Raw genomic sequence first — 21,060 nt, 5'->3', positions numbered from 1 at the left:
AGTGACCTTTGGAGTAATAAAAATGACGAACGGCATGATGGACAAAACTGGTTATGTCTCATGAAAACTGCTGAGTGAGACTCATTTGCAAAGCTTTCCCTGTTCTTCTACTTTTCTTTCCTCCACCCCTCATCTGGTTTTCCTCCTCTGCTCTACAGCTTAAAGTGATCTTGTTATTCCAGATGGCTGTGTGCTATATGGAGAACAGACAAGAGGTATACTTCATTGAAAATATGAAAATATGTCAGCATGCGGACATCATTATGGCAGCCCAGATCATTTAAGCGCCCCTGAAATTACCTCCAGGCTTCATGGAAGAAAAATAATAAAAGTGTGTGTGCACAAAGGCTCGTATGTATGCCTCCGCATCTGTACAAAACTGCAAATTTCAAACACGTGTAAGTCTGTTCCTCTGAAACCTTGATAGCAAATCATATCTAGCGCTAACCCAATTAGCTTTACATCTGGCTTAGAATTCGACAACATCGAGATAAATAATGAACACAAGACAAACTGAGACACACAGTCTCTGAGGGAGAAATGAACCGCAGGGGCAAGATATATGTTTAGCATTCCTCCTCTGCTTGCTGTTTTAGATCACTCAGATCTGCACAAGGGGAGAAAATCTCCATGTGGGTCTCGGTGGCTCCTTAAATCTGCCTTCAGTGGGTCCTGGAAGTGCCCCTTCGCCAAATGAGCAGCGTAAAGCATGCCCCAAGGTACAGCCCAAAACGACAACCAAACAGCAGAGCTGTCAGCCCGTGAGCCAATACACTAAAACATGAATGCTGCCGAACCATTGGGTTTTATAGCCTACAACTCCCAGTCACAAGCCCTCTAATGCCCCGTTTAACAAGCTGAAAATCCCCCATTTATTCCCCCTCCATCTCCCTTTAGGAGCTCCTCCATTACTATTCACAAACAAAGACGGACTGAAATACGCTCCATGGAGTGCGTATATGCTTGCAATGGTGTTAATGCATTGGCGAGGTGAGGGAATAGATGGCGCTCAGTGCAAGTGTTGTGTTTACATTCATGCACACAGAGCATGCACATAACATGCCTTTGCACTAATTCTGCCTTTTGAAAAATGAGGAATAAAGGACAATAAAAATGTCCTGAATCTAGTTTGATGATGATGTTTGACAGCTTGTGAGGCTGGGTTTGTGTGCAGGTTATGCTCATTAAACAGAATCAGAGGTACTTAATGATCCCATGGGGACATTCAAGTGTTTAAGTTTCTCACTTTAAAAGAGAGAGGCAATAGAAGCACAATAAGTTAATTGAAATAAAACATCAAATATAATAAAGCCCTGAAGCTTAAGTAGAAATTAATACAGCTGTAAAGTAAATGTAATAAAATATGCGCTATGTGTTGGTATGTGCATTCCTCAATGATAAGTAGCAGAAGGGAACACATGCATGCGATAGCTTGAGTAGTTATGGCACATTGCATCCATATTGAAGTTACTGCTAATGTAATGCAACATTAATGATAATGCTTATGATGTTGACATTGGGTATTTATTGCACAAGTAAAATATAGGTAGCAGCGAGGATAATAATGCATGTTAAAGCAGCCTGGTTAGTTATGGCACCTTATACTTATTGCACATGTAATAAAAGTATATGAACACATACAGTTATACAGACTACAGAGTAAATGTCCATTAAGGTTGTAGTGCACTACTTAAAATGAGTGAAAGTTAGTCCAGTACAGACGATTATGTAGGTTTTAGCATAAAGATGAGCGAGCAGAGGGAGGAATAGAGATAGTGAGACACTGATGCTGTGGGGTGTCCGGTGAGAGTTGGGGTCAATCTCTCGCTCTGCTCTCCCATCATGAACACAGCAGATTGGATGAAGTCTTCATCAGCGTTTCACTTCACCAGTCACAGTCCTGTGAAACCAGCACCATGTCCCCAGCACACACACACATACAAACACACACACAAACACACACACACACACCTACACACCTACACACACACACACACACACACACACACACACACACACACACACACACACACACACACACACACACACACACACACACACACTCCTCCCTCCTTCCTGCAACAATAGTGTCACTCACTAAGGCCGAAGAGACACGGGGAGTGCTCCATCAGGGGTGTTAGCCACGGGGATCAGTTGCTTTAAACTAGAGAGGAGGGGTGTGCTTTTACAGGCTATCATGTGACAACTGTGGATGAAGACGTTTGAAGTTTGGTCTCTTATTTATTGCATGTATTGCTCTTTCAAATTCAGTTTGTGAGGATGATAATGCAGCAGAACGGGCAGGAGAAGAGCCCTGGATTGAGTACTTGTTAAACATCCTTTCCTGTTTGTGTGCATTTAAATCATCATCAGATTTATATTATATTTTCCTTAATTCTCACTGCAGGTTTCACCACTCTGTAGTATTCTTTCCACTTCATTTTTTTTATAGCTCAAACTATGGTGTCTTATTCTGCCATATCTGGGAGAAGAAATTAAATCAATTTTGAATCCACGGCACCAAGTAGCAATGAAAGCCCTGACTAAGTGGATCTGGCTGGCTGGATGAGTGGTTACTTTTTCCAATGAGGTTTTGTTTGCTTGTTTGTTTCTCTGTTTTTCCATTCTGACATACAGAGGGATTGGAAACATGCAAACTGTCTTAGCGGCCTAACAAGGGTATAGTGGTCTTGGAGTGTTTAACACTCCTCAAACAGCCAAACGGTTTTCCTTAATAACCACTTTTTGATTCTTGTCAAGCATTGGAAATCAAGGGCTGTGAGTCACGCTTTCCATCAAAGTTTTCATTCATGTTAGGGTATGTGAATTTATCAACACTCAAATTGTCATGTATTTTAAAATTTCTTCTAGATTTCTTCACTCAGAAGTTCCTAGAAAAATGGTTCACAGGTGAAAAAGTACCGACTGAAAAAACAAAAAGAAAGCCCAAAGAAAGTTTTCAGATTTTTAATCACCTCAGTTGTGTGGGAATTTTGAATTTCTTAACTATCTTGAAGGATAAGCAGCCTCACTGATCTTCACCAATACCTCCAAACATTTTTTTCACCATGTGTTTATAGTCCTGGGAGGACATGTTTATGTTCGACACTGTGACAGGTCTAGAATCCTCAAGAGGGCTATGATGTGGACAGGAAACTCTGAATCTCTCTCCCCTCGCAAACATCGCACACATTTTCCCTCTCCTCACCCGTTCTCTAAAATAACAGCTTTGACACGATCCACGCCATGCTGAGGGTAACTCGAGAGCAGCCTGCTCGGACATGAAGCACTGAGGAATCCCGAGGCGGTGAAAGAGAGGCAGTCAGGGAAACTGGTTACACGCTGAGGCGGGTAGAAATCGATGAGATGGGCAGGACCCACTGGACCTGGCCCCCCGGTGTGATACACCCAGACCATCTGGACAGGGTGCAGGCCAACAGGGGGCTTACAGTGGTGTAGTGTTTTTGACTTAGTGAAGAGGAGCTTTCAGCACATGACCCTGACAGTAAACACGGTGTGAACAGGAACTTTTGGTGTTAGTAGTAAAATCCTTCTCCCTACTTCTCCTGGTCACAGAACTGCAGTCAGGCATCTGTAAACATCTGTCAGCCATTGCCTCCCTCGCTCACCCCTCCTCCTGCAGACCCCAGCAATTCAGCTTGACCTTTGACCTTTGACTGAAGAAAGAGAAACTGTGTTTGTGCCAAAAATTTGCAGAGTGCTGCCTTTGATAACTACCTTAAATAGAGACAGATTGCCTCAAATGTTTTTATATGGATAAAAATGCTATCTTATAATCAAATACTTTACAGAGTTAAACGGTTTGTGTAATTTCCAAGGAGTTTTTTCTTTCTTTTTCAAAGCTTTGTAAAGGGAGAGCTTGAAAAAAATCAAGATATATATTTGACTGAATTGTCTCATATGTGCCAACTTGCAGTTCAGAGACCTATAATTGCATGTGCCAGAAAGGAAGTTAGGCTGCTGCATGTGATACATAGAAAATATTATTTTTGAATCATAGAAGATTTTGGTTTTTATCCCTCTTAACCAGCCACTTGGAGTAATAAGATTTGTCTGCGGTTCGGACACTTGAGGCTCTGATCCCCGTCATTTCAGCCTCTCAGCCTCTCCTGGGATCTAAACCAGCACCAAAGATCCGCAGACACAGACCAGAGACCCTCATCAGCTCTCCTACTGCTGCCTCTCTCTGGAGCCTCAGCTTTCCCCTCCCGCCCACGCAGGCCTGGATCCCCCTCCCAGCATCAATTACAGCCAATCCCCCGTAGCGCTGGCCCCTCCCTCTGTGACCCCAGGGTTCACGGAGTCAGGGAGGTCAGAGGTGTTTCTCCCCGCTGCTACTCCAGGCATCTCTCAGAAGTCTATGTGACTAGAGCCCCGCGGGCCCTGCAGGTTGACACCCACACGACCCACTGCCAGCTGGAGGAGAGCGGGGTCCCCTCTGTTTTAGTCAACAATGGTCTGATCCAGTCTGTGCATTTTGCATTTACATTTAGTGTTTTTGGGTCCTCTTTCCCATCGATCCACTTTTCCTGTACTGTAACTTTAATGCTTGTGAGTTAAAAAGGCCTGTAACGACCACGTTAAAGATCCTCTTAACATGAAACCTATTGTGTTATAAGTTACACTGCAACTTTATTTGCAACGTTTTCTTATTTGTCTTGAATAAAACAGATTTTGTGATGACAATTTTGTTTGGTTTCTACCCATTTATTTGATTTTTATTTAACATTTCAATATGAAATGTGCTCTTTGCGTCAACATCTTGTCAGAAGTTGACTTCACAGATTAACATAAATAAAATAAAACAGAGGACTGTCTAATGATTATATTTTCACTTTTGACAAACTGCTGAATTTTAATAGTTGATTGTTTAATTATACTTTTAATTGCATGTTAAAATTTATATTATTTTACTCCATATTAAGTCCATATTCACAATGTAGACCAATTCTTACCAATGTCTTGATTTGGTAATCAAATAAATGCAATGAAGTCTTCCACAGTGTTGACTGGCCCTGAAGTCAGTCGCCATCCATTTAGCAAGCACTGTTAACTTCTTCCATTTGATATTATCCACTGCTCTGCAGTAATTTGCACAATGTAAAACAATGTTCACGCTGATACATGCTTAGCTCTCAGGTGGTAGCTCAAACTTGAAGTACTTCAGGGATATTTTAATTCCATTTGACAATGGTGGAAGGAAGCAGGAAGACAATGTGGCTGCTTAACTACGGTGGGCCTAAAGGGAAAAACTAGTCGGTGATATAACAAAAAAATAATAATAGTGCAGAATTTTCGACCTTCAATTGCATTGTGATTACTGCTGACAGCTGTAAAATAAATAATGACAGGGTATATGTATGTTGCAATAGAAAGAAGAATATCTGTTTTATCTTCACAAAACACAAAGAACTAAAATCACTGGAGCCAGCTGTGTTTTTCAACCATATCAACAGTGATAATATGAATATGAAAAAGTGAGCTTTTGACCAAGAAAATCAATGACTAATGTGATAAAAAGGGTTTGCACAGATCAGTTTCCTGGTAAATCCTGGAATACTCTCATGCTGAGAAAAGATGCCAATATAATCCATTTTAATCCATTTACTTTTATTTGCTCAGGAGGAATAGAGGTCATCCTCAATAGTAATTGAATAGATGTGGCAGTTTCTCCACTCTTCAAATTTAACAATGAAAGTGAAGAGATAGAAAAAGAAGCAGCAGAATAGCTTTAAAAATGTGTTGTGGCATATCTCTGTGTACAATGAACTGATGTAACACACCATCAACATGGTTAAACAGCGAGTCGACCAGTCAGGTTGTTTTGTCCACCCCAGCCTCTTGACATGGAACTCAGCCCCTCGGAGCAGAACTATATTTCTGCCTTGGTACACAGACCTCACAGTGTCAATACCAGATGCATTATCTCTAATGGGAGAGTCTGAAGGTGGAGAGATGAGGAGACAGGAAAGGAGACACAGAGAGAGAGAGAGAGAGAGAGAGAGAGAGAGAGAGAGAGAGAGAGAGAGAGAGAGAGAGAGAGAGAGAGAGAGAGAGAGAGAGAGAGACGGTATCTCTATTGATTAACTGGAAGAGGACCTCCACTCCACCCTCTCCTGTCCAGACATATAGGGTAATAAGGACCACTCTTCTCCACTGCCATCCCCCCTCCTCTCCTCTCTCCTCACCCCAGCTAGAAAGCCTTTTAATCAGCCCTCCAGGGAATACATGGATATGATATGGGAGTAAAAAAGGAGGGTAAGACAGAGGGAGGAAAAAGAGACAGGGTGAGAGGAGTCCATTAGTGAAACAGACACAATAGCTACAGGAACAGAGCAGGCACAAGGAGGTTTCCTTTAGACATAAAAAAGAACACACATCCTGTATGTTTGCACACGAATAACATGTACCGAAATGTATATACATTTGTTTGGCGCATGTCTGGGCTGATTTCCACCAGGTCACATCACACAGAGCTGTTTTTCTGCTCAGCCGGGGCCGTTTTCCTCTGTTTATGCAAGGCCTTTCTGTTTTCTTTTCCAACAAGAAGGCTGCCAATCTCAGTGAGCCAGACTGACTTTATCAAGTCAAACATCGCAGTCTCTGACATCAAACCCTCAACTGCTTCTCGTGCTGTCTCCTTTCTTTTTTTTTTATTACTGTCGGCACCTCTCCCCATTGTTGGCCCCCTTTGGCTCTGGACTCTTGAGATGTGGTGAGAGAAAGGGAAGTGGGGAGGACAAAGTGAGGAAGAGCTCTAAAACATGAGTGTGGATTGAAGCAACTTTGATATTTTTATAAACATATTTAGATGTTTTATGCTTGTATCACAGTGAAATTGACACATGGAGGTACATCATTTAAAAGGGTGAGCACGGTTTCTAGTTGAGAGAAGTTAATGTCTCAAAGCTCAGACCTCATGGTTCAAAAAAGCTTAGACAGTAGCACACTCTTGTGGTCAATGATGTACTAGCACTTTGGGGCAAAATAATGCTTTGCAAAATGGCATCGCATGTTATAATCTGAAAATGAGGATGAAAGTTGTGAACTATTTTATCTTGAATAACTACGTTTGTGTAATAAAGCAAGCAGTCCGTCATTTCTGTCAATATGAGATGCATTACCGCTGATGGAGTCAATTATAATCTCTGCTAAGTGGACAAAAACAAAGCGCTGTGTTCTGCAGACAAGTCTGAGACATAATGCAGAGGAGGTCTGCACAGTCCATCAGCATTAAAACAAAACCTGCATTGAAAAGAAAGAGAAATAAAGCCCTGAAGAGAGCATTTTTCATTATTACAGCTCAATTTGCAGAGAGCAAGCCCAGAGTAAAATTGCTTCCATATGCCTCCGCTGCGGGGCGCCACAGAGTTTGCCAGGACGGCCATATTAAGTTTTATGTCGATTCACGCACTATGATTGGCCTACAAAGCGTGGCTGGGCGCGACAACTGTGAGCCAATGGTAGGGCAAGTTGGCGGTTCGCTCCGTGATTGGCTGAGAGAGGATGTCAATCAAGCAGCGGAGGGGTCTGGAGGCAAAACAGCGGCCAGTCTGTTGTTTTTCTCTCTGGAGGACAGAGGTCCGCAGGAAAAGACGCTCAGACACTCACACACACACACACACTCTCTCTCTCACACACACACACTCACAGCAGCTTATCACAGACACTGCACATGATTGTGACAACACATTTATAGTTAGATCAAATGTATATATATTTAATTTAATGGCCTTTATTACATTTACATTTAAATTATATTTTTTGTGTCGAATCTAACTGTGGCCTATAACTAAATTTAAATAATTGTATAATGCTGTAGCTCCTATTAAAAAAATAAAACCTGATTACTGACCATACATTTATACACCACAATGTATCTTGTATTATACATTCGAGCTAGGTTGAATAATAGATGAGATTATAATAATGGGGTATAAAATGATCATATTTTCTATGATCAGGTGACTTGAAAAATTAAAATTGTATTATTATTTGACATGCACACTTATTAAGACATTTGTAATTTAAAATGAAATGTATAGTTGTTAAATTAAGCCTACTACTGCATTGATTTTTATTTTAACCTTTTTTTTTTAGAAGTATCTTATTTGAAATAAAAAAGCATGAATACCTTAAATATGTAATGTTGAAATAACCTAAATGCAAAGGGGTTCTTAAAAAAATTAAGGGATTAAATCTTGCAATTTTATAGTACTTGCTGTCTTGTTTTAGAATATATATATATATATATATATATATATATATATATATATATATATATATATATATATATATATATATATATATTAATCATGTCTTCAAACCCGCAGATGATGCTGCTCTATAATGTAAGACCCCTGCAGATTATAATAAGGCAGGGTGTCAAATAATAGTATAACTGGACTTTTTAAATTCAGGTTCAGTAACAGGAGAGTTTCCCTGCCGAAAGAGACGAATAATTGAACAAAACTCCTTCTAGGAATTTAATAAAGACTAAAAATGCACTTTCTAAAACACTCAGTTTGAATTGACATCGCAATAGCTATGACTCTATATCTAAGAAGACACCAGAGTGAAGGAAAATCTGGTCACACGAGTTTAAACTTTAATTCCATAGATTAAAAAACAGAAGAAACAGAAAAGCACGACAAAATAGTCCCACTGAAGTCACCTCGATTTCCCTCAGCTTTCCCATAAGTCTTAGCGGGTGAAAAATATGGAACGCATGCGCATTCGCCTCACACAGACCATGTATAATTCCACCAATCCGCGTCGTCCTCAGAGGAGTACATGGGTTGATTTAAGAGCTCGCCCCTAATAAATCTGTCAGAACTTCACAAACTTGATTTAAATGTGTTTCACATCGTTATGAAAATACTTGTGGATTATTCTGATGACTGCGTGCTGGCATCACATCAATCGGAGCAGATTACTCTTCACAGCTTTCTTTAAAGCGACGCGATTTGGAGCGTTTAGATTCTGGATTTGTCGATGTGTAAATCCAGCATGGGGCGGACCGCAAGTGTCACTTGTTATATTTAAAGGGGAGTTATTGTAGCTCTGCGAGACTCTGGTGTAGCGCATAAACAGCTTGGGACTCTAATGTGAAACATTTTTTCAGAGGTGGACTATACAATTTTAAATATCTAAGCGGATATTTGCTCGAGTGTGAATGTAACATCATTCAATCTGCTCCGTAGCTTAACAATGCTGCACTGAAAACTAAAGCATTTGATGTAACACAGAGCAGATAAGCCTTTAGCACGCCTGACTTGTCTGACTGGATTTGTGCCTGTGGTCTGTTGCAGGGCACAGCTGTCTGCTGGCGAGACCGTCCAGCTGACAGAGACAGTGTGTGTTGAACTTGTGTTGAGCCATACTATTTGAAGCCACTCTTAGTTGTTCCTTAAATGGGATACGATTGTCTTAAAGTATTTGTAATACAGCAGTATCAAGAGGTCTGTGCACTATTTCCTTGATGATTAGTGTTGATTTTATTGCAGATAAATCTACATCAAAGCAATCACATTGAAAAGAGGAAAGAAGGCAGTGTAGTATTTGGACCAAGCATGAGAAAGCATGTTAGTACACTTGGTCCGACCAAGTGTACTAACATGCTTTCTCTGTTGGTCAACTTGGTCCTCACCAGCTCACTCTTCTTTGCTGTTTTTGTTGTCGAATTCAAAATGTTTTGATCACAATTTTCATGGGCATTTCTTTTATCCTGTTTCTTTCATTACATTTAATTTAACAAAACAATACACTTTTCAAAATTAACTCAAAATGTATTCATGGTTATATCGTAAATTGACTAATGAACATTAACTAACACCATCAGGCTGTTAAATGGGGGGAAAGCTATTGACACATTTTTGGATAGACATCTTCCCTTGTGGTCGCGTCTTTTTAAACAATGTTTGCATCATAGCTCTTCTATGAAATTACCTATTTCATTTTATTGGAAAATGCGCCTTATTATACTTGTACAAAGGTCAATGGTTTATCCATTTTAGTTATATCTATTCACCAGCAGGGGTCGCAAGTGAACCTCTTCACGGACAATCTAATTTCAATTTGGCCTCAGCAGATATCAGCCGATATCAGCCCATCGACTGCCTGGTCCTTCTTTGAGACTCTGAGTTTAATCAAATCCTGTTTTCTCTGACAGACTATATCAACATTTTTATCAACACAAAGAAACTGGAAAGAAAAAAAAGCATTTTGTTTTACTAAAATGGCCAAAGGTGTCTACAAGTAACTAAAACAGGTACAGGTAATTAGCTTCACTGTTTTTACTGTACTATATTCAATACTTTGGACTTAATTATGTGAAAGTTTAATTTGGCTTTGAACATTTTTAAATTATGTTTTACATTACACATCCTAACAAAAGAAATGCTTAACATGAATGATATCAACACGTTTTTATCCAAAATAATACAATTATTCATAAGAAATAAGCCTACTTTAACTTGCCTAGTTAAAGTAAATATTTCTGATCATCATCTGCACTCTCATTTGAATATGAATTTTGACAGCATTAAGTTTTTATTAGTTACCCTTATGTATAGGATACGGATGCTTCTTCTATTACTAGACAAACATTAATGTGTGTGTTTTACTAATCTCCTAATAAACGTTTTCAAATGGTGCAATCGGTGTCTGCTTTTAATCCTGTGTGTATTCTGGTCCCGTTATTTACCTCAAGGTTGCCCCCAATCCCCACTGACTATAGCTATCAAGACCTTGGATAATGAGGTAAAAAAAACACGTTGTCCTGAACTCACAGGGATCTTGGAGGTCTGAGTCCGTCAGGTCAGAAGTGCTTCAGAAATACAATACAATCTATAGTTTTTCTAACTTACCCAGCTGGAGGGTTCAGTCTCAAGAGGTTAGAGGAGGTAACTTAATCTTGATTCACACCCAAGAGCAAATTAAATGTGCATGTTCTGCAAAACATGAATGAGATGGAGTTGTATAAATTAACCTGTGTAAAGTTGTAGTTCTAGCTTAAGCAAAGATCCAATACACAACATCCTTGACAGTAAAACAACCACTAGGACTGGATTCAACACATCTGATGTTTTTTGTGTGTGAAAGGAAAAACTGACCATATCACACAATTTTTAACAGTTATTTGGGGGGTAGCAATGCTTCATTTACCATAAAAAAATATAGTTTTTGTTTTTGCAGCTTCCTATTTTTTTCCAGACTAATGGTGGACAATGTCCTACTCTTATAATAAAATTTGAAAATGACCTCCATCTCACTGTAGAATCACATACGGTGCTTAATTTACTGCAAGCATTTAATCCTTTAATTTGACAGAAATAGCAGTTTAACTTAATTAATTCCTCTCTAAATCTAATCTTGTAGATAATGACATTTGTGCATTTCAATATTGTACTAACGAAAAGGGAATGTTATCAGAAAACCCATCTAAATCCTACTAGCAGATTTGCCTTATTTTCAAATTGTTTATACCAAACAGGATTATTTGATCATTGTGTTTGTGAAGCAGCATTTTAACTTTGAAACTGGCAGGGATACATCTATGTCGTGTTGATTTGTTTAATCCAACACAATCCACTGTTTAGTGCAGATGTTCCCAGACTTTTCAGCCTGCGACCCCCAAAATATTGGTGCAGAAGACTCGCGACCCCCACTGTCCCTCAAAGTGATTTAATGTGGCTTCATCTAACTGGTCTGCAGAAAGTTAGCCTACCTTTATGAGCGTGTGGCTGTGTTTCCTGTGCCTTTATGAATCATTATAACCTACTGCTACTGATACTTTTGATAAATAACTGTTCACTAACTCTAAACTTAGGAGTCATATGGCAAAAAGAAAGGCAGAAAACTCATTACATTTTCTATTTTCCAGGTTTTATTTCAAGTGTAGCTACTATTTTTGTTGATATTTTTTACTATAATGGGTAAAATGTACTTTTTTTATATAACTTACAAAAAAAACCATTCTGGAAGACATCTCGCGACCCCCCATTTGTGTCTCAGGACCCCCCTGGGTCCACCCGTGGCCAAGGGTGGCACTGGCACTCCTTGAAATCCAATAGGCCACCCCAGAGTCCACCCCAAAATCCTAAACTATGATTGGCTATTTGCCTTGTCAGAGGTGGGGTTTCTGTTAAAATTTATAATTTGGGATGAATTAAAATGCTGACAGATTTCTTTATTAGTGCCCTCAAATGTGACTTTGAAAAAACACATTTTGTAAGACCTTAAAGAATTAAGCTTAGAAAATGTATGCCACTTTGTCATGTTTTTTTTTTTTAAGTCATAAGGAATATAACAACTGTTTAATACTGTAATGAAAGTAGGTTGTGAAGACAGAAAGGGTAAATTTTATTTATTTGTAAATGCACTGGCCACCCCTGCCTATGTGAGAGCCTCAGTTGGGCCACCCCGGTCAAGAGGTTCTGGACACGCCCCGGGTCCCGACCCACACTTTGGGAACCCCTGGTTTGGTACATACCAAGATCCCACCTTATCCCCACTTCTCTTCTCCTTCATGGGGGTTATGCTATAGTTCAACAAGTTCAAACTGTAATTCAGCCACTTACCAGTAGGCCACATACAGCACAGATGCAGGTCAGTAGCACAGACGTCCCGGAACTGCAGACTGTCCATGCACCTGAGAAGTTAATTTGGATTTATGTATGATAGGGTGTTTAAAATCACTGACAAAATAAAATTTTTTTTAGTATATACGTGATTCAGAAGTTACATCCATTTGGTTTCGGCTGTTATTTGTATGAATAATGTTTAATTTGTATTTGGGTTGGTGTTGTTAGTGAACAACAACTGTTCATTGCTCCCATTGGCCAGAATCTGAACTGACACTGTTGTCATCCAATCACATCGTGGTGCGGTGAACTCTCCGGTCCAATCTGGACCAGCTATGCAAATCTTGAAACGAAGTTCCCCAGCAGCAGCACTCTCTGCTGACAGCATTTAGCTTTTCAGATGTTTCATTTTCTCTTTAATTAGCAGCGTCAGGAGCGTTCTGATAGCAGGTGTCACCGAGGACGAACTGCAGCACTAAAAGGCAAAGAAAGGAGCAGATCCGCTATGATTTCTCCTCGAGGTTCCCGGTAATTAAAGCTGATAGCTCACTGCTCATAGCTAGCATAGCTGCCTAACGCCGGTACAGGCGGACCTCTTTGTCTGACAGGGGAAGGCGTGCTCTTTTGTTCGGCTATTCCCTTTGTCCGATCGGGAAAGAGGAACTGTTGGGTCAGGATTTCACAGTTATCTGCAGCTCCGAAAGTATTTAGAAAATGCAAATCGCGAAAAAGTACCTCACAGAAGGTCTGATTCAGTTAACAATCTTACTCAGTTTGATTGGAGTTCGTGTTGATATCGACAGCTACTTAAGCGGCTACTACTCGCCTCTGATAGAGATTAACTTGGGTCCTAGCTCAGCCTACACCCAGACACCCTTTCATAGTTTAAGAGACAATCTAGACGGGTATAGTGTCCACCCGAAATGTCCTGAATTGGACTACTTCTTTGCAAGTCGCCGGTTGTTAGACGAGGTGAGAAACCTCGGCTCTCCGCGGTTCCCTACTCAGCTGAACGCATGGCTGGTGCACCAGGTGTCTGCCACAGACAAGGCTGACTGTGGGCCTTCAACCAGCAACGACACTGACACCAGCTCGGGGGTAGAAAGCTCCGGGGACGAGGCCAGAGGTGACAGTGAACACCTGCCGGACAGAGGCCAGGATGTGAGCCAAACAGCCCCTGAACTGGGACAGGGGCCTTGTAACGCTGGAGCCTGCGGGTTTCTTAAAGAGGCAAGTGAATGTGTGGGATGTAACATAAAGTGATACAGACCGTGCTTGTCAGTTAGATATAAGAGGACATAAGGTTGGCTGACAAGTAAAAGAACAAGATTATCTTTGTTGATGGACTGGGTTGAAACTTCCTCAATGTTAACAGAACAGCTAATGCTAGCAGAAGCTAACTAGCAGCACCAGCCCATGTTATACAATGATGGGAGTCAATCCTGGAAGTCACTTATTACATAGTTGTTTCCTTGCTGAACCAGGAAACAAGATAACATAACTTGATAACCTGTTGGCAAAACATACCCTGTGCATTCACTTTCACTTTGATTGGCTCCACCACTGCTGGGTCACACATTTCAACTCAGAGATTAACTTCTTGCCCAGTTAGATTATAGCACATTCATTCATTATGGAACTATTTAATATGATTTTTCACCAAACTTGGCTAGTTCAAGGAGTGAATTATAGAACCAGGTAACAGGAAAGTCTTTTATGTACATCATTAAGAATGCAAACGCCTGCTGCACCTGTCACACTTAACCGTGGAGCTTGTCACATTAAGCCCTCTCTAAAGAGTCAGCAAAGTAGAATTAACCTAACATGTAAGACCCTAATAAGAGCAGTGTGACCACTCAGCTGTCCACGTATTTGCCAATAGGCTCTCCTACTGGTGAAACATTGATTGAAACCCAATTGTTTCAGATCATGTGTACCCACCATCTATGTTCTGCACATGCTATTATGGCTTTAAAGCTGTAATCACACCCACACCTTTCTATTCAATCCGAACAGTGATCCAGTTTTTCTAGCTCAGGGTAGAAACAGCTGCTCAGTGTATGTTATGACCTGAAGGCAGTTGATGTCGCCGTTTGTGTAACTATACCCCCTTTCTTCAGACCCAGCCGCCAGCTGTGGGCCTTGAGAGGTGGAGAAGTGAGGCTTAAACCCACACCCTGTTTGCTTACACAAAAGCCCCCCCCCCCCCACAGGGTTATTATTTACAGGGATAAAGTGCTATTGACACATCTTTCATTCTCTACTCTTATTTTTGTAAAATGAGTAATAGCATGACTGTTTTTGGGGAAGGTGTTTTGGAAACACGGTGAGTTAAAAGAGAGGACTACAGCTGTAAAGTGTAAAAGATCAATAAATATCCATATTAACACAGCCTTCTGTAGCCGACAGAGCATTATTAGTACATGTTGACGAGCACAGACAGAGCTTCAGCAGATCTGGGCTGGTATAGACGGCAGTTTGTCAAATTTTTGCCTCTAGCATTAATATAGAAACAAATGTAGCTGTTATTCTCCTTTTCAAATAGTGGAGAATGATTGCTTTTATCATTCAGGCATGGAAACAAGTTTTTATCGCTGTGGAAGAATCTCAAGACTACTGTGTCCTCAGCAGACAGCTGGTGACCCAAATGTAGTACATGGTGTACCAGGGCTTGTCTTACAACTTCTAACAGAGTTAGGTTGTCAGGGAAAGTAATTATTACTCCAACTGTTATTGAAGCAAAAGATCCCAAGTCTGAGCTTCATACACAAACACACATTTCTATTTGTAACAGAACAATGTCTAGACCACAGAACGCAGGGTGATAAAAGAAGTCAGAGTTAAATGTAATCTGTTCAGCTAACCTCTGTTCCCCCCCTGAGTCACAACAACTGCTCATTAACAAAGCTTTTCTCTGACACAACAGTAGAGTAATCCTTTCCTAGGGATTTTCTGGAAATGTTTGATTTGGGTCACCAAACTGAGAAACTGAAACTGTCTTTGGTGTCAGTTTGTTAACTGACTTTTTTTTGTTGCCCCCCCCCCACACTCTCTGATGGCCTTTTCACTATCAGGAGTGTGATGCTAAAGTCAAAGAAGAGGAAGAGCCGGCCCCGCTCTCTCAGCTGGCCCACAGCTCCACACTAGAACATGAGGTACGATCTTGGTTTGACACAGTAGGCTCCACTGTGAAAATTTTGCACATATCATAGGTGTTAAAATAGCCCTTGTTATCTGAAAAGTAACTGAACTGTTTTTCTTATAAGAGATTATAAGTAGACAACACACTGTTTGTAAAGTCGGTCTCAAAATATGTATCATTGTTTTACAATGTTAAGGAAATTGACAACATTTTCGATAACCCATTGCCTAATTTCAACCTCTAATAATTCTGACATTACTTCATTACTGTCACCATTCTGATGACAGTGGTGTTATGGTAATTACTGTGTGTATTGCATGGGAAGACTTTGTGTTTAAGTCCATATTGCTTATGATGGAAGAGTAAACTACACTTTAAATCAACACGAAAGACACATTTTCTGCTACATAACATACCACTAACTCTGCCTATGTAACATTCTCCCATATTACCTTTTATAGGGTCTGCTGGAAGGCATCACTGCACTCAACCCTCCTCCTGCTATTGATATTGACCAGCATTGGAGCAACTTGTTCTCTCATTCCTTCTCGGACCTTGATGTAAGTATTCTGCTGATGTTCACTACACGTGCCTAAGAACTAATTCAACAAAAAAACGTGAAATGTCTGATTTCAAACAACATAAAGCTTAATAAAAAAGCAGGGCGGTCCCTGCCTTAAAATTCTGTTCGTTAAATCAGATTTGTTTGTTTCATACAAAGATTCAATACTAAAAAGAGCACCATAGAGACACTTAAAATTAGGGATGTAAATTTTAAGTATTCTTTGTGATTGATCTTTGGAAATGTTAACGATCAATTATCGATTTAATCAACAAAAAAACATGAAGCTTTCTTATGTCTAAAACAATGCCAAATACGTTGTTTTCCCCCTAAATCCCATGTTTCACAGCAACAAAATGAATATAACTGATTGTATTGAATACAGGTAACATGTTTAACATGCTGAATATCAACAATCAGACTCATAATAAAAATTATCTGCGGACAAAATCTTATAAAGTGAAGGCTCATACTACTATTTGTGGTTTTACTGCAAAAAGAGAACTGAACAGAAAAGTACTTCAGATCTCAGTGTCCAGTTTTCTGCCTACTCGTTCTTATTGAGGAAAATGAGCATGTGTACACTGTCAAGTGTCAGCTACGAACGCAACCGGGTTATAATCAGTCCAGCGACAGAAAAGCTCAAATGGCTCTGATGTTGCTGCTCTGCAATTTGCACCAGTCTGTTGGCTTTGTATCCAAAGGTGGGGAAATGTCCTGTTTAATGTTGTCAACCTTCGTGTCTGAGTCTTTGTTGGCAGCAGTTGCGTATTGATCCTCTTTAAAAAGCGAACGTGGAGACCTGGCGCACAGCCGCAGCCGCCAGCTGAGCATCTCTGCTGTGTGCAACACCTTTAACCAGCTGAATCACATCGAAACATGCTTTAAACACCTCCCTGGTAGCTGAGTGTAATATGAGACCACATGTTGTTTGTTCCACTTGATGGAAAATTGAAAAGAAAAATGCATGTTTCCAGTAAGTTCTTAACAATCACTTAATCGATACTGGATTAATTGTGCACATACCTACTTAAAATAGATGATTTTTGTGTTGTTTCCTGTTATAGTCACTTGGTCCCTGCTTTTGGTGAAGATTAAATTAGATTGACTACTGGTAAAAATCTTCCTCTGATGCTTAAGTGTCAAGTTGAGACTAGTTTTGTAACGTTTAGTCTGCCATATTGTTGGTGTATTGGATACTGCTAAAATTATCCAAAGGAGTAAACATTTAAAAGACAAAATGCTGCTGACTCAGCTACTTAGTACTGCTGCTTAACTTCATTAATTTTAAGGGGCAACCCTGCATGGTGAGAACCTTCAGTGTTTTGTTTCTGTGGAGATCAACATGCTGTGGTACGTTTTCAAAAAATTGCACAACTGAGTTTGAGTTCAAATGTATGTCTCATGTAGGACTTGGACCCCCTTGTTACTGGGCGTCTGTCAGACATGGACACAGACATCACCAGCGCCATCAGCCAGAATGTCAGCTTGCATGATGCCATGGTAACATGTGCCAGAGTATTTGGTGCACAGCCTGAAAGAGCTGAGCCCAGACTGGACACCCAACAACGAAGAGCTCTCTTCAGACAAGAATCTACAAGCTCTTCACAATCAGACGCGTTGCCAGGGATGGCACTGGGCCTGGCTGCTCTTCCCTTTGCCTCAGTCTGTAGTTTGACTGGAAATGGCACTCTGGGTGGCTGTCTGGATGAGGCAGTGTTTGACCAGATCAATCAGCTTCCAGGTTTGGGAGGCCTGGACACTATCGACACCCAGCTGATGGAGGGTCTGGAGGGCATAGATACACAGGCTCTGGAGGACATGGACTCAGACTCTGGTCTCTCGCTGGAGAGCAGCTCTGGAGGTCCAGTCTCCCCAGGTTGGTTTAAATCTCAACTAATACTGTTCCATTGAATGTCTTTATTTCCAAAATACAGAAATAGTATGTCATTCACACTCATACAATGACTGACTCCTTGCTCATGCAGACTCATCAGAGATGTCCTCATCATCTAGTTCATACTGCGAGGATGAGTGCGGAGCTACAGGCTACAGCAGTGAGGTGGACTCTGTCCCCCCTAAAGGCATCACAGACTATGCCACAACTTGGTCACCCATTGATGAGAGTGAGAGTGTGTGGCATGACCACAGCTACTCCTCTACTGCTCTCTTAAACCCACCAGCAGTGACATTTCCTCACAAAGGGATCAAAGAGGAGCCTCTCAGCGACGATGAAGGCCCATTTTTGGATGAGAGGGACATGAGTCGTGACGAGGTGCGAGCCCGCGCCATGTTTATCCCGTTCTCTGTCCTGCAGATCGTCAACATGCCTGTGGAGGAGTTCCTGGAAGTCCTCGACGGTCATGGCTTCTCCCCTGAGCAGGTGACCCTGCTGAGGGACATCCGCAGGCGGGGGAAGAACAAACTAGCAGCGCAGAACTGCCGCAAACGCAAACTAGATGCCATCACAGGGCTTCAGGAAGAGGTGGAAAGGTTACAAGCTCAAAGAGACAGGCTGCTGAGGGAGAAGCAGCTCACAGCCAAGACAATGGGTGCTGTGGGCCAGCAGATCAAGCAGCTGACCAGAGATGTCCTGGCCCGGCTGAGGGATGAGTCGGGACAGCCCCTGAACCCAGAAAGATTCACCCTGCAGTGCGGGGCGAATGGGAGGGTTGAAGTTCAGCCAGTGAGACGGCCTGCCACATCTACTGGTAACAAAACAGACAAGAGAAAGAAGGAGAAGAAGCAGTGATGCAGTATTTCTAACTCAGACTTTGATTTTTGAGTATTTCTGAACTTACTTGCCTGACTCTGGTTTTGGGATCTCCTCTTCTAAAGTTGGTGTGGTTTCACCGCTGTTGGGAGCCTAAATCGGCAAAGCTGCAAAAAAGAAAAGATACTTTGAACATTCAAGAAAAAAAGAATAATATCTGTAAATACAACTTCTCATGGGAAAAATGTAGCTTACACACTGGACACTCTGCTCAATAAAGATGCACAAGGCATCCCGGGGTGGTTTAGGGGACGAGCTAAGTTGCTGGTGATACCAGTTTCTCTCTGTGCCTGTTAACTTTAAAGTAATGAGTGTTACCTTTTAACAGACAAACATAGTCAACCAGACGTGTCTGAAGTCAACATGGCCGGCATTGTGACAGTTACTGGATAGAGATCTTGGTGGAGGCCTCTGTGTTTGCTTCTGTGTAATCTTGACCCTGCTCAGTATAAGGAGGAGGTTAACCCTCATATTTATTAAATTGTCTGACGTCCCTGGAATGCTTTTGTGAATCAAGGGACATTTAAGGGCAGTATCTTTTTTCACAAGGTTAAGTTTAAAAAGTGGTATGACTATTGGGACATCACCTAATTACAGTTTACAGGTCTCTTCCCGCTATTTGAGGACATGTACTATTTCATAGAAATATTGGATTTTGTTGTTTACCATATGTCTTGATGACATAAAACATACCAATGATTAAACTGACAAGGCCTTAAATTTGCATTGAAGAAGTGTTTTGGATATTGTGTTTACATGATTCTCAGATGCACATTCTCACACCACAAAAAAGGCACGACCATTTAACGTTTTAATTTTTTCACTTTTGTTTCAAGCACAATTTTGCTCAACTCATTCATTTCAATCATTTGGGAGTTTTTGCAAGATTATATTCTACCTCACAATTTAGTTTTCATGCAACATTTTTGCAAAGAAGAAAAACAACCTTTTAGGGGAACAAAACTGCAGTCATTTTATAAAGTTTTTTTTAAATAATTAGAATGACCCTAAAATTGACTTTTACCTCCAGTCTCTGGAAGAAAAAAAAACAATCAGCATCCATAGTATAGGATAACGGGTTGTTTCCAAGCGGCAACCTCCGGTCTCAAGCGATGAAGCCCATGCGGAAGTGTTATAAACTGCAATACATCGAAAATCCGCTTGAGGCTGGCTGCAGAAACACCGGAAACCACATAGACACGAATGGGAAAAAGATGATCTTTGCAGCATTAATAAACATGTTTACAGCCTGGTTCAAAAAATGGCTTGGCCCTACGAAGCTAATCTCTCTAATGGCACACACTGTACGGGGGGTGAATTTATTTCTAACGTGACGGTTCAGAAGATATTAAGATTACGAGTTTAGCCCAAATATGGACATGACTGACGTGACTCCCGGTCGGGAACACATAGCTGTTGGCTAAGAGGCTCAAACTACGTCACACTCTGCCTGGTTGAGTTCAGCATTTCCAATATGGCTGCTGCCGTCGATTTGCTTCAAAACAGCTCTCAGGAACAGATGGGTGACGTCACGGATACTACGTCCATATTTTATACAGTCTGTGGTTGTTTCAGATTTTGCTTTTCATATAATTGAGATTTTTTGAGTTGATAAAGTATTTAGTACAAGTTGCTATCTTATTGGATTGCACACCACTTTGTAAAGGCAAGTGAGTGAGTAAAGTGAAGAACGCTGCGTAATAGTGAAGAGTGTGACTCATTCTTTTATTTTTTTGTAAGTCCCTCGCAAATTTGTATTTAATTTTCTGGTTTGACCAAGTTTACTTTTCTGTCTGTATAAATTTCCAACTGTTTTTCTTTGTTGCTGGGGGCAAATGTTTTTGATTGCATGGTGATTGTTGAATGATGTTTGAATATTTTTTCTTAAGGCTTTTTGAAATGCACTTGCAGATGTTGTTTTTTTTTCTGGTTTAAGAAAATAGAAAAAAAATAAACAAGATGTTCTCATTCCTGTGCC

The 21,060-nt window shown here is 40.7% G+C and overlaps 1 protein-coding gene across 1 annotated transcript; it reads left to right on the top strand.

The window, feature by feature from the left end:
* Positions 1–12,924: 12,924 nt before the first annotated feature.
* On the top strand, positions 12,925–20,783 carry nfe2l3 (nuclear factor, erythroid 2-like 3). The gene is made up of 5 exons (XM_034704936.1): positions 12,925–13,835; positions 15,680–15,760; positions 16,209–16,307; positions 17,720–18,188; positions 18,298–20,783. Exons 1-5 carry the CDS (start codon positions 13,320–13,322, stop codon positions 19,059–19,061), a joined length of 1,929 nt encoding a protein of 642 aa, XP_034560827.1. The 5' UTR covers positions 12,925–13,319; the 3' UTR covers positions 19,062–20,783.
* Positions 20,784–21,060: the final 277 nt, after the last annotated feature.

The sequence above is a fragment of the Notolabrus celidotus genome, chromosome 16, assembly GCF_009762535.1.
Source record: "Notolabrus celidotus isolate fNotCel1 chromosome 16, fNotCel1.pri, whole genome shotgun sequence".
Lineage (NCBI taxonomy): Eukaryota > Metazoa > Chordata > Actinopteri > Labriformes > Labridae > Notolabrus > Notolabrus celidotus.
Note: the sequence above shows the minus strand (reverse complement) of the source record. Positions and strands in the feature narration are given on the sequence as shown.